Source organism: Rhodamnia argentea, chromosome 7, assembly GCF_020921035.1.
Source record: "Rhodamnia argentea isolate NSW1041297 chromosome 7, ASM2092103v1, whole genome shotgun sequence".
Classification (NCBI taxonomy): Eukaryota; Viridiplantae; Streptophyta; class Magnoliopsida; order Myrtales; family Myrtaceae; genus Rhodamnia; species Rhodamnia argentea.
In genome coordinates, this window is record NC_063156.1 from 26937860 (window position 1) to 26951455 (window position 13596).

Genomic DNA, 13596 nt, shown 5'->3' on the forward strand with positions numbered 1-13596 from the left:
ATTTTGATTCTCACTATCGATTTTGATCATAATTACACATGATCCCAATTGTAATGTTTGGTAAGAACTTCATAACAAGAACAAGTGTTGCTATGAAAGAAGAAATTTTCAACCGAAAGAATGATAGCTCTTATCAATTTCGACCATATACTTTTCAATTACTTTTTCTTCGTAACCGGTCGAAAGAATTATGGCGAACCCACCACTCAAAATAAATGATTTATTTATGTCTCAAAATGAACATGTATAGAATTCCTATGATCACTTTTGGCTTTTGGGGTCACCCCTACTTATTATTATCCTTCAACATAAAAATAAAACCAATCGAATCCTATTTCCATTCTATCATTCCCAATGTGGGTGAGAATAATGCATACTGCTTTGGATGAAACAATCTGACGAAACTTGAGCATCCATTATATGGACAAAACATGAATTCTAAGAAAACAATGTCTTATCAGCTCATGCCCCTGGATACTAGATTTGAACATTTTCATTCCATAAACCACAACCAGCATAACCTTGCCAAAGCTGACTCCATAAACAATGTGCTGTGATTGTAGATCAAATTACGCGAAAAAAAAAAGGAAGTACCACTTCTATGTTTGAATCCTTGTAAACTTTATAGCTCCCGAGTTATTGGAATGAAGTGGAACGCAACTCTTATTTAGGTCGACCAAGAGAGTAAGAGTACAGGTAAAAAAGTATGTTTAAGGATCCGTCTTCACAAGTCTCTCCTGCAAACGAACAGCGGAAAGAAGTACCAAGTCACTTTTGAAGGAGAGAAGCCAAGTTCAGCTTGACATCTTCTCTAGCTTGTCTATCAAAAGGATCCTCGCCGATGTACAAGTCCAGAATCGACCGGCAAAGAAGCTTGCTCTCTATGCTTCCCACCTCGTTCCCATCAACTGCAAACATGCCATTGCAAGAAGCATCAAGCAATGTCATACAAAGTTTTTCTATCAACCAAAGCAGATATGACTTTGTATCTGATGCGTTCATCACCATTGATGAGTTGGTCAGTGAGAGAGCGAGTAGTTACAACAAATGCATTAATGGTGATCGAGGCCTTTCGTCAAAATAATTTTCTCCACCAGCCGTGTTTCTAAAACTAATTCATACAACGGTAGCTCACTCTCATTCAACTTTGTGTTTTCCAGGGTGGTTGCTCACATACTCTTGAAAGAGCCACCATCTACTACAGTATACAAATAAATAAATAAAGATTTAATTAGTCACACACAAGCAGAGTAAATCAATTAACACAATTGTGCGAGAACAGGAAAAATGAAGTTTATGCGAGAAGTATGTGAACTTAAAATGTATCTATTCCATAGAGGAAGGACTAATATAAGAATATGCACAATTGCAATGACCATGGTTCAATAGGATTCGAGTCACATATTCTTTAACTTTACTTTGAAGGTAAAATTTGTATGCTGTGTTTGAGGTATTGTATGCTAGAGAAACACAAGCCACGAGGAATAGAACTGTTCTTCATCAAAGAAGATGGTACAATCTGAGTGTCTCAAGCAATCTATCAGATCATCTTACTAGTGGTGCGAAGTACATGACCCCGGTCTCTGGACAGGTCTATCACAGATCCTCGTGGTATTTTGTACTCATCCTTGAACTGGGAAGTAAATCTGCAGATTCATCTTTAGAAGTCAATACGGATATGGGATACATCTTACTAGATGCACAAGAGTAAAAAATTTAACAATAACACGTCTTTCTCAGAAAGAGCAACATCATGGGGGAAATTCACAAAAAGCCACATTAGACAGGGATAAAACGTTAACTACAATTGGAAAATAATTGACCATATGGAATAATATTCTACATGAAATTGATCGAATCTTAAAACACCGAAAAATGTACAAGTAGAAGCAAGTCATTTAGGAGAGAAGGAGCTCGAACGGTTCATGCGTCCAGTATCTTTTTAATTTCAGATACTTCTGAATCAAAATTCCTCACTTTATTTACAGCTGCCAAACCTCAACTCACCTTTGAAGCAATTCTTTATTGTCTTCTGGACTGAATTTTTTTAGTCTGTTTCCGACTGATTCTTCAAATGCACTGCGTACGGATTTAATACTCAATTTTCCATATACAATTTGAAGCCTGACAGTTAAGCATATATCACTTTCCATCAGATCCTCTGACACTTCCTTGCTTTCCTTGAGCTCAGAAATGGATAGTTTTCCATATTTCTCCTTGAGCAACTTGCTTACATCCTTATCATCAGCATATACACCTTCACAGCCATAGCTTCATTAGTGCTTGTGCAGATACCTCGAAGCATACAATATTATGGTGCACTAAGTGCCACAAGCTAATGCAGAAGAGCAGGTTTGGTCTAGAAAGATTACAGTAAAAAAAATAATAATAATTATTCCAAGGTGATGTTCACTAGGCAAGCAAATAGCCACCTGATATATTCTTTAATTATCTGGAAATGGATGTGCATGGTGGCAGCCAATCAAGTGTTCAAGCAACGCAGATCATGTACAGTAGAAAATTAGCACAAACTAAGTGGTGGATTATACTTTAAGTAAAGCCATGGATACATGTAATGAAAAACGAACCGACTGGACTTCACTCATAGACTATGAAGGAGAGAGTCTAGTAAGCTGTGGAGAATGCCAAAACCTGTAAAATTCTAGATAGCAAATGCCTCAAATTAATTGCAACCACCGAGATCATTCACAAAATAACCAAGCAACGGATCTTGAAAAGGTTTGAGATGTCTTAAATGCATGGGGGACCTTTATACTGTAATCTTTAAAACAACGGATCCCAAACGTTGACTGTGACAAGCAAGAGCACTGATTCCATAAAAGCAAGCTCTAGGTCATGTTCACTCTTCTGTAGAATTCTCCAGCAAAGACTGGTAGATCCCCAGTTTCAATGAAGGGTAAACAAATTTTGTTCATTTCGGGCCGCTCATCCAGAGTTGCCCATGAATATCTCTGTCTAAACGAACAATTCCCGGCAGTTGCTTCCTTTTTGCCCCCTCAGGAATAGTTTCACGTGCTGATTTTTCACCAGAATACGCGTGATCAGCCCTCAAAAAGGACAACGTAAAAGCTGTAATGAGATGATTGGTCGCAGACAGGGCACGCGCACACATGACCAAGTCAGTAATCACAAACACACCAGATACAGAAATATCAAGCTGACACCAATTCTTAAGCAAACAGTATTTTCACCCAAGTTAACAAGAATGCACAATCTCCAGACACGGTCGAAACATCAGAAGAGACAACAGATAATGCATGAATCCCAGAAAGAGGAGCGGAAATGCGGGTACCGAACGCATAGACATCGATGTTCTTCAACCCCAGCACGCTCTTCCTCCTCAACCCGACTCCCAGGAGCTGCCGCGATCCGCCAATGACGGAAGGGAACGACGCACCGGTCTTCGACTCGACGACCGGAGGAGAATTCTCGGCCAGAGAGAGCGAGCACCACAAGGGCAAGGAAGAGCTCCTGGAGACGAGGAAATCGAGCGCGTTCTCAAGGAACGGCCGTCGCGTGTCCCGGGACGCGGCAATGCCGGCGGCGGCGACAGCGGCGGCTCCGGCGGCCACGGAGGCGGCGGTGGCGACGGCGAAGGAGAGGGCGGAGGGGGAGGAGCGGGGGAGAGGGTGCTTGGGGGGCTGAGAAAACGAGAAAGGGAAGCGAAGAGAGACCATGGCTTGGCTCGGTTTCTTCACACTCTCCTCGAGAATTCAGGAAAATGAATTTGACTTGTGCTGTGCTCAAAGTTTTGGACTTTGGGACTGACGATGTGTCCTGCCGTCTTTGGCATGTTCATTGCTCGCAGCTACACAGACTTCCTTCCGATCCGACAGCAAACATCCATTTCGTGTGAGAAGCTGCGGAATGGCGTGTTGCGGTCGTTTCCGAACAAACAAGTTTGAAAAAGGTAAAACGACCCAAATAATTGATGGATTTCGATTTCCAAACTTAAAATTTATTCAATATACCCTTTAAATTTTAACCGAAGTTTCTAATTTATTCAATACAATTCATGAACTTTTGGTACATAACCAATTTATGTCATGAATTCTATGACAACAATATTCAATATTTCCCTAAACTTTAGTCTCGCATTGTTTGTGTTCACAGCAAGCTCACTCGCAAGTTCCATGTCGATGCCACCTCCCCGAGTCCCCCGTTACCCCCATAGGGTCGAAACGGATCATATGTTTCTCCTACTCAGTTAGACTCGCTATCAAAGATACAGGAGAAAGCAGTTTGGTCTGGTTGAGGCGAGACACTGAACTCGGACCATTTGGAAACTACTGCAAAAGGCAAACGCAAGTTCAGACAAAAATGACTCGTCTTCGAGACATTTGAAAATCACTGTCGACATATTCAACTAAACAGGAGCAGGGGTATGGTTCCATTGGTGTATCCATGCGAACAAGAAGGTCCTGCAACCAACCACAGAGGGGGAGCAATACTAACGCATCATCCTCGTCCGCAAGTAAAAAAGGGCATCTCTAGTCGTACTCCAGTTCTTCGGGAGTTATTGGCCGTTTAAGGGGAATGACGGACTTCTTCTCGACGTCCCGAGACAATGCCTTTCTCATATCTGAAGATGAAGATGGCGATTGTTGAGAGAGGTGGCAATCAATCGGGAAACGAATGAAATTCACAGACGAACATCTCATTAGGGTGAGAATGGAGACTCACCCAAAGCATCTTCTTCGCCAGAATAATAGCGGAGCACCCTTCTATAAATTACGTATCCAAGCTGAGAAAGAAGGAACAAAGAGATGAGTACAATAAAACAAGTAAAGAAGTAAATCCTGACTGTAGCGAATTAGTATTGCCAACAAATTTCCCCATTACACAATAGCGCATTTGTGCAAGCATCGCACCACACACATCCAATGATTAACTCGTTTGAATTCAAGATAATGCTAGGTATATTGGAAAGTTTAAGATTGCTCTACTAAATTGTTTCAGTATGCCATGCACCAGAATTTTATTGGATATTGAGCATGACCAACTTATTTAAAAGGCGCGGTTATAACATTACTCAATAGACATTTTAGTAGATTATTTTATGTACAATTAAACGAATGGTCCCTGAACTACGGTCCAATGTGCAATATCGTCCCCGAACTATTAATTTATTTAGTGTGGTCCTTGAATTTTAACCCAATTTGTTAATTATAAGTTCAGAAATGGCATTGCAGGGCCAAAGTTCAAGGATTATTTTTGTCTTTTCCCTTAATGATAAATATACCTAACATTACTCTGTATGATTTGCTATAAGTAAAACGAAGGCTGAGATTCTGCAAGGCACTAACGAACTTTCACTTCCCATGATCGCGCGCGTAGCGCTGAGCATCGTTATGGTGCCTCACAAGTCAATTGAATCACGGCTGACGGTTACAGAGAGCCTGAACTTAAGGATGGGAGCTGGAGAAACGGGCTACAAACTCCTAAAGCTCAGAACTGTTTACATAAATTAGGGGCTTCTCTTTTCATTAAAAGAGTTTTGGCTGCTAATCCCTTGACCATTATAATGCATGCAGTTCTCTCATGTCTGAGCACATCGGAAAAATGCATCTCTTTTCTACAGCATTATTGACGGAAAACAAAAAAGAAAGGACTAAGAAGAACAAGAAAGAACAAAAATTTTTCAAAGATGAGCAAAGAACTCAGCTAGTTGAAAAGGTTCACCTTTTCATACATCTTTATGGCTGGAGTGTTTGATGCGCGCACAAACAGATCAACAAAATAAGCCTTATCACTGCCAAAGAAAAGTTCTTGTAGTGTCAATATTGGAAAATGAAAGCACATGACCTCCTAATAAATACAGCTTATATTAATCAATAAAATGGAAAAAAACCACGTTATCAATGTTTAGGCAGTATAGAAAAGTCAGAATCTAAATAGACAGGTCCAGCTAACATTTTATCCAAGAAATAGGTGAACGCATATGAACAAGCAGAGTGTCTGCTCTGCCTATTTTCCCACAAAGGAAGAGAAACAGTGTGGGATGTCACAAACTCATATTCACCACTGAAACAAACAAAACAACCAAGTCTTCATTTGATTCAATCACCAAGTCAGTTTCCAGATGATTTAATGCACTAGGGAAAAGAACTCCTGGCTCACGAGACCACATATAAAAAATATGGCTGGATTTGCCATCAATTTGAAATAAGTAGTTCAAAGGAATCAAGACAACATATCAAACATGTGGCAGGATATGCTGAAAGGAATCAAGGCCAGGACTTGGAAGTATGTGACTTTAGCACTTACCAAAGATTGCTTGTTTAGCCAAAATGTGACCATTAGGAGGGAGAGAAACCAATGTCAATGGAATCACTCCAAAAGAAAGTATTCTTTCTTCAGTTAAAAAAGTCATAGAAATCATTGAGACCCAAAGAACCTGAACCGACAACTTTAACCTGCTAGGTGAAAAGGCTTGTATCAGTGGCAGGAGAAGCCTAAACAGAAACCATCTTGCCTGTTTCATGTGTTATCCAGTATTTGTAACTCAACTTGTATACTGTATGCCCACAACTGAAAAAGCAACTCAATGAATAATTAACTACTCCATGACCCTTGCCCAAATGACTCACCCCATCCATCATTTGGCACTAACAGAAGAACTATTAATGTCTCTTCACGGTTCACCAATCTGGGACCACTTAAAAGGTTTAGGGCCTCGTCGTTCATTCGTCCTTGAATTCCCCGTAACAACTTTTTCACTGTGGCTCAAATGACTTGACCAATAGCAAAATGGTAGCTATTCTACCATCAAACAGCTTCCTGCTTAGTAAAGACAGGAGCTCACAATACCATGATTACTAAATAGCACATGCACAAGTCTCGCGCAGTCAGGCCAAAGATTTTTGCATATATCAAACAATGCAATACCATAGTCCTCCTTTTAAACTGAACCGCATACACTTTATGCAATTATAGAATAGGGAAGACGATAAAAAGTTTCATTTCTCGTTATATCATACGCTATATTATAATTTATTCCATTTCTCGTTATGCCGTACTCTATATTATAATCTCTTGCTCTCTCTTCTTTATTTTACTATCTGAGAGAGAGACTTGCAATAAAAATAACACCTCCACATTACGCTCCAAATCCTCTGAAGAAATTTAGGGAATTATTCACTTGAACAGTGCTGAAGCGGCATTGGAGTTCCAGTGCAGGTACACTAAAACACATATGATCACAATTCATTGTCTATAAGGCTAAAACATTTCTCTGGTCATTTAATGAAAAGGTAGCTCATACAAATTCAGCGATGAAGAGATTAACCATTGCTTAAATCAGGCTTTTCTAAACAAAAGAAACGGAAAATGGAAGGCATAAGATAAAATTGTGCATTTCTCTTACATCTTGTCACTATTTTCTTCCAGCAGATTCATCAGTTTCTTGGCCACCTGTTGCCTCCGATACTCAGGAGCAACAGTGACAGCAGTTACATGTCCATGCCAAGATTCACCCTGCCCTTCAACTTTTCCCATAACTGCATCCACATGCAAAGGGGGAAAAACGAAAGTTTTACCAAGTTATGCCTTGATAATATGAGGGAAAATTTTACAGCAAAGACCGACAAAGAAGCTACAACAGCAGTGAAATGCTGGCACAGAGGGAGGAAACACTGCAATCCCACATCATAAGATCACCCTTGCCAGACTTGCCCATCCTACTCTTACACATTCATTGAAAATAAAAGCACACAACTTAGATTCACGTCTCTATATGTCATATAATTCTCTCCAATTTACAAGCTTCCATCAAACTTCTGATCACTTTAAATGAACAATTACCACCTAAGAACATATGACGGCACATGTTCTATCAACACGAAATCCCATATAACAGCACAGCAACTATATCATCGCATCGAAAAATTGTGTAAGGATTAAGTGAACTTAGTCATAGCTTCCAAAACTCCTATCCCTATACCCTACAGCATCAAGTGGGCAAATGCTAATTCTTGCACCCATTACTACTTTATCATATATACTCTAATCTCTACCAATGTCAGGTCGCATTGCTCTGGGAACACATTATATGTCTCTGTGTGCATCAGATAGAGAGACATGGAGATGGAAAAAAAAAAGGAACAAAAATCCCTCCCACAGTTACAAGTACACGGTAAGAAATTACAAAATTCTCGCTTGGAAACACAAATTTTGTAAGCCAACATACACTCCGATAAGCCCACGACAAAAGGGGTTCTTTCTCCAAGAGCACGAAATTACGCAGCGCAATCTCCCCAGGCAACAAAATACGGAAGTGAGAAATGAAATCCAAAACAAGAACATCATATGAACCGACAAGGACATCCATAGAACCTAAAAACAAGATGAAACTCCAGCTCACTCACTGTAACCCATGATTCGCTTGCCGGGACCTTCAGCGACGTGGAAGTAATCGGGCCATCTCGCCAAGTAGGTCATGTAGAAGGACATGTTGAACTGCGGTGGGTGCAAAAAGAAGGCCAAAAAAAAAAAAAATCAATCCTCAGAGCCAGTCCTGCGGCTGAATTCACGAAGTTGGAATCGGGGAAGAATTGGGGAAGAAGAAGAGCTCACGGTTTCGGTAAGGTGGTCGAGATTGACGGACGCGAAGCGAAGGAGGTCGTCGCAGCAGAATCTGCGTATCGTCGTCATCTTTCCTTTGGCGTTGGGACGACTCCTACCGACGACAGCACCAGATGACTACCGATTTCAGAGATCTTCCGAGTCAACTGAGTTTTTTAGGCTAGTGCTCTGTAATCCGGTTTAAGTAAAACTAAAACATGAACCCGGTTTAACCTTATCTTTAATCTTTATCCATTTTTACCCCACGAAAAAAAAAATCAATTTTAGTTTCTGAAAAAAGAATTCAATTTTTGAGAATTTCAGTTTTCTATGCCAAAAAAAATAAAACATGATCATAAATTTTTTTATTTTCATATTTATTTGAGATATATAAACCGGACCGGACGTACTAAGGAATTAAGGATAGGAGTCGGTCTTGCGACTGATAATCCGAGCTAAACTCCGACCTGGACCGGTACTAATTGACCGGATTACCAATACGTCGCGGTTCAGTATATCCTCCTTTCTTTTCTTCTTCCTCCTCATCCTCCTCTTCCCGTCCATCTCGAAGCCGAAACGAAACCCTAGGATGGACATCCTCAAGCAAGAACTCCTCAAGAAGCGCCAAACCCTCGCCGAAGAAACCGGCGGCCGGCGCATCTTCAAGCGCTCCGAGATCGAGCAGAAGCAAATTCAGAAGCTCCGCGAGCAGGAGAAGCGCGAGCTCGAGGCCAAATCCCACCGCCAATCCTCCTCCTCATCCGACGCCGCCTCCAAGCCCAATCCCTCCCCCTCAGTCTCCGCCTCCTCCTCCGCCGTCTCCACCTCCGCGGCCGCGTCGTCCAACTCCCTTACCCACGAGCAGAACATCGACAACATGGTCCTGCCGAGGCAGGAAGTGATCCGCCGCCTCCGGTTCCTGAAACAGCCTATCACGCTCTTCGGCGAGGACGACGACGCTCGGCTTGACCGGCTCAAGTACGTCCTCAAGGCGGGGCTGTTCGAGGTCGACAGCGACATGACCGAAGGTCAGACGAACGACTTCCTCCGCGACATCGCTGAGCTGAGGAAGCGGCAGAAGAGCGGGATGATGGGCGATAGGAAGAGGAAGGAGAGAGAGGACGGCGCAGGGGAGGACGGAGAGGGCAGGAGGGGTGAGGATGAGCTGAGTGGTGATGGAGGGTCGAGCGGAGTCGATGCCGATAAGGATTTGAAGCGGATGAAGGCAAATTTCGACGAGTTGTGCGAGGAGGATAAGATCTTGGTGTTTTTCAAGAGGTTGTTGAATGAGTGGAAGCAGGAGTTGGATGAGATGCCGGAAGCAGAGAAGCGGACAGCGAAGGGGAAGTCAATGGTGGCGACTTTCAAGCAGTGTGCGAGGTACCTGAATCCGCTGTTCAAGTTTTGCAGGAAGAAGGTGAGGTTACTGTTCCTGAAGATGTTGTCTTGACTAGATTTCTACTGTCTTTTAACTTATTGTTAAGGCAAAAGGGGAAGTTGATGTCCGTTTTCACTTATTGTGATCTACTTATTGGGAAAAACTTCTTGTGATATCGGATGATCGACTTGCCTGAAGTGTAGATGCGTGGTTGTTTGTTCTTGTCTCTTGCTACCTTGCTTGCTCTTTGTTGGAAGTTTTGAGTGTTTCATTCATGTGGCGAAACCTAAACAATGGGACGAAAGTTGTCAATCTCAACATTACTGAAAACTAAGGGAGATGGATCTAGTTTCATGCACTAGTGTGATAGATGAGTTTCTTCATGCTTACTCCTTTGTTGGTTTTGCGATTGATTGTCAATCTGGGAGTGGCGGTGCTCATTGTTTGTTGTGTTATGATAGTGAAAGTAATAATTCTCTGTCATTAGCAGAATAGTTTCTGTGAGGAGATTAATCCATTATAAGTAATCTTGGTGCTTGAAATGGTCTGCCTACACGGTGTTCCAAACCTTGTCATCTGTTTGCTTCTTTCTTCTTATCTGGATTTCTTACATTTCAAGTGTCTTAACAAGAGTTTCAGCCCTTCTTTTTTGGGTAAGATATGGAGGGGAAAGATGAGAATTGAACCCAATCCTCTTATCTTCAGAAAATAGACTGCCTCCAGCCAAGCCCTTGTGCTTGAGTATCAGCCTTTGTTACTCTGAATGAACAAGGAGGTGATGGTAGAAGCCCTCACTCTCTTGTCCACATTATTCCCTATACTGTATAGCGCAATTTCCTAATGTGGAAAATATTGTGCCGAGACTATTATATCAATTGGATATGATTGCTAGGAATTTTCATTTTTGTTCACCCATTCTGTTACACCTGTCCTTGCCTGAAAATATTTCTTAGGTTGATGCTTATACCATGTGGAACTTTGACATTACACACCTCTCCTCTTCCTTGAGGTTACTGGCATTGGCCCCTCATGCTACTAGTAATGAAAATAATTTCCTTTATGCAAAGATTCAATTCCACTCAGGTTAACTGGCTGATAGTTTCTTAGTTTTGTGCGTCAGCTAGCTTCACTTAAATTTACATATAGAAGGCAGCTCCTGGAAAAGTGAACTTTCTTTGCTTTCTTTCATTACTGTGGATACATTTGAAATCTGGAACTTGTCATGGGATTTTATATTGGTTGGCATCATTTGTATCTTTTGGAGTTGAAGGGAACTGGGATTGAATATTTTTTAGATTCAAAGCAGTTCGTATTGCTCGGGTGCGGATATGGTAATTTTTTGTTGTTGTCATAGTGGATATGGTAATTGAGTGAGCAGATATTCTGACATAATGAATGAACTAATCCTTTTTTCTCCTTCTCTTATGTGGGTCGACAATGCATAAATAATCTGTGTCTTGTGTTTATGAGTGGACACTCTTTTTTTTTTTTTTTTTTCTGGTCTCTCTCTTGTTTGCAGTTTACAAGTGGACAAATCGGTGAGCTTATAGTGATTTCATCTCTGGTTATCTAAATCTCCAGATTCTCCCTGATGATATCCGGCAAGCATTGATGATAGTTGTTGACTGTTGCATTAAGCGAGACTACCTAGCAGGAATGGATCATTACATAAAATTGGCCATTGGAAATGCACCCTGGCCTATTGGCGTCACTATGGTTGGTATCCATGAACGTTCGGCTCGTGAGAAGATCTACACGAACAGTGTGGCCCATATCATGAATGACGAGACAACCCGTAAGTACCTGCAATCAATCAAGAGATTGATGACTTTCTGCCAGCGGCGATACCCAACCATGCCTTCGAAAGCTGTTGAGTTCAACAGCTTGGCCAATGGTAGCGATTTGCAGTCATTGCTGGCTGAAGAGCGGGCTCCTGCCGGCAATCAAGCTGCTGAGGAAAAGCTCCGGTTGATGCCTGCACCTTGGGAAAGCTAGTTCAATCTCGTGTAGGATGCTTGATCTGAAGGTTATGTTCCGGTTTGTCTTATTCCTTACAAATTTGCAACCTTAACAATGCTGTAGATACTTTGTCGACTGGATTTTATCCTGGATATGGTGAGGCTTTGGAAACTGCTACGGATTGAAAAGCCTTCATTGTGATCCAGATGAGTTTGTACTTCTCTTCTCATGCTATGGCAAAAAAGGTGTTGTATGGTCTATAGACCATGTGGATTTAGTCCAACTGAGATGTTGATTACGTGGTTCTCATAGTGAGATGTACATAATTAATGGTAGGATATTGTGAATCATGCAATAATTTCTCGTGCTATCCATTTAAGTCTTCCTTTCCGATCTGGTCAAAAGCAAGGACCGGGGGCACTTGAGAATTAATTTTTCTTAACCTGTTCTTAACATACTGCATCTGAGTTTGTTCCAAACTTGAAATCTCATTCTTATTGAGGTGCCAATTTGGCAAATAAATGAAGTAAAGTAGCACTTTTTGGCTACGTGATGGAGCAGTAATGTGGCCACCAGGAGCAGAATAGCGCAGACCAAGCGAGGGCAAACCTGCGTAGTGTTGCCAGAGTCGACCTCCATAGCGAGGTAGATCTATCCTTTTGCGATCTGCCCTCACCTTCCTGAGTCGATGAGAACAAATGAAGGGAGCGGGGATCCAACATGCCTGGGTATTACGGCCGAAACTTTCCTGATGGAGGGCATGCTCATATACTGCCTGATGACTCGGAAAACCAGGCTAACCTTCTCTCAAAGAGATTATTTCTAAGTAGTAAGGTGAATCACATCCTTGTCACCAACCGTACTACTATCACGCCGAGTTCCTCGGGTGAGATGTGCACTTCATTCAGCACAACAATTGGTTGTGGCTTGTTATGGTCACAGTCAGAAGAGTGATTTCAGCTTGATAAATTTGTGCACAGAAGGCCAACCTCCCTTTCAAAGATCCTGCAAGATAAATAATTATCTCATTCTCAGTACAAACACTTCATGCCAATGGGACAAAATCTCACTTTTTAGCCTACATGCATACAAGGGAAATTGGACATATGACCCTCTTTCTCCACCCTATTTCCAGAACGCCCTCTTGCTGGCTATGTTGTTACTTCCTTTGTGTTCTTGAGCCATCCTCGCCGCTTCCTTGGGATGTACATGTATGTCCAACGCTTGCCCTATAAAACACGCCACATTGATTGCTTCTCTCGATCAAAGTTGTACATAAACGTCGAATTACTTGCGCTCTCCCTAACAAGTGTGGCACCTCGAGCTAACTACACTTCTCTCAAACCATGCGCTTTGAGGCGTCAATGATCACAATTACATTGCCATCGGAGACCTTTGTGGCAATGTCAGCGACGGCAACCGTCAGCATCGTCATGAAAAATCGACTGTGGAAGTCCCTATATGTCTCTCTCTCTCTCTCTTTAATTTTATTTACTTGTCTTGTAATTGTTCTTTTTTATTTTTAAACTAAATTTCTTTTGATTTTTATAAAAATTTTCCCTTTTATCCATTTGTTATGGTGGATATGTTTCCCCTCTAGAATAGCTCTCAATTGATCACCTTCGACCAACGGCATAAATCTCGGAGCTCTGGGTGAAAATTGACTGCGATGAACC

The 13596-nt window shown here is 41.7% G+C and overlaps 3 protein-coding genes across 3 annotated transcripts; 1 reads left to right on the forward strand and 2 right to left on the reverse strand.

Annotated features, from left to right (window-relative positions):
• Positions 1–396: 396 nt before the first annotated feature.
• On the reverse strand, positions 397–3865 carry LOC115751993 (fatty-acid-binding protein 1). Its single transcript, XM_030690006.2, has 4 exons — positions 3314–3865; positions 2008–2257; positions 1555–1646; positions 397–908 (listed from the first exon to the last, which is right to left on the reverse strand). The coding sequence occupies exons 1-4, from the start codon at positions 3696–3698 to the stop codon at positions 769–771; spliced, it is 867 nt and encodes a 288-aa protein (XP_030545866.1). The 5' UTR covers positions 3699–3865; the 3' UTR covers positions 397–768.
• A 446-nt stretch (positions 3866–4311) lies between these two features.
• On the reverse strand, positions 4312–8771 carry LOC115751994 (N-terminal acetyltransferase B complex catalytic subunit NAA20). Its single transcript, XM_030690008.2, has 6 exons — positions 8596–8771; positions 8388–8478; positions 7388–7520; positions 5704–5773; positions 4705–4765; positions 4312–4603 (listed from the first exon to the last, which is right to left on the reverse strand). The coding sequence occupies exons 1-6, from the start codon at positions 8671–8673 to the stop codon at positions 4512–4514; spliced, it is 525 nt and encodes a 174-aa protein (XP_030545868.1). The 5' UTR covers positions 8674–8771; the 3' UTR covers positions 4312–4511.
• Positions 8772–9093: 322 nt separating this feature from the next.
• LOC115752041 (pre-mRNA-splicing factor 18) lies at positions 9094–12216 on the forward strand. Its single transcript, XM_030690070.2, has 2 exons — positions 9094–10000; positions 11543–12216. Exons 1-2 carry the CDS (start codon positions 9173–9175, stop codon positions 11954–11956), a joined length of 1242 nt encoding a protein of 413 aa, XP_030545930.1. The 5' UTR covers positions 9094–9172; the 3' UTR covers positions 11957–12216.
• The last annotated feature ends 1380 nt before the right edge of the window (positions 12217–13596 follow it).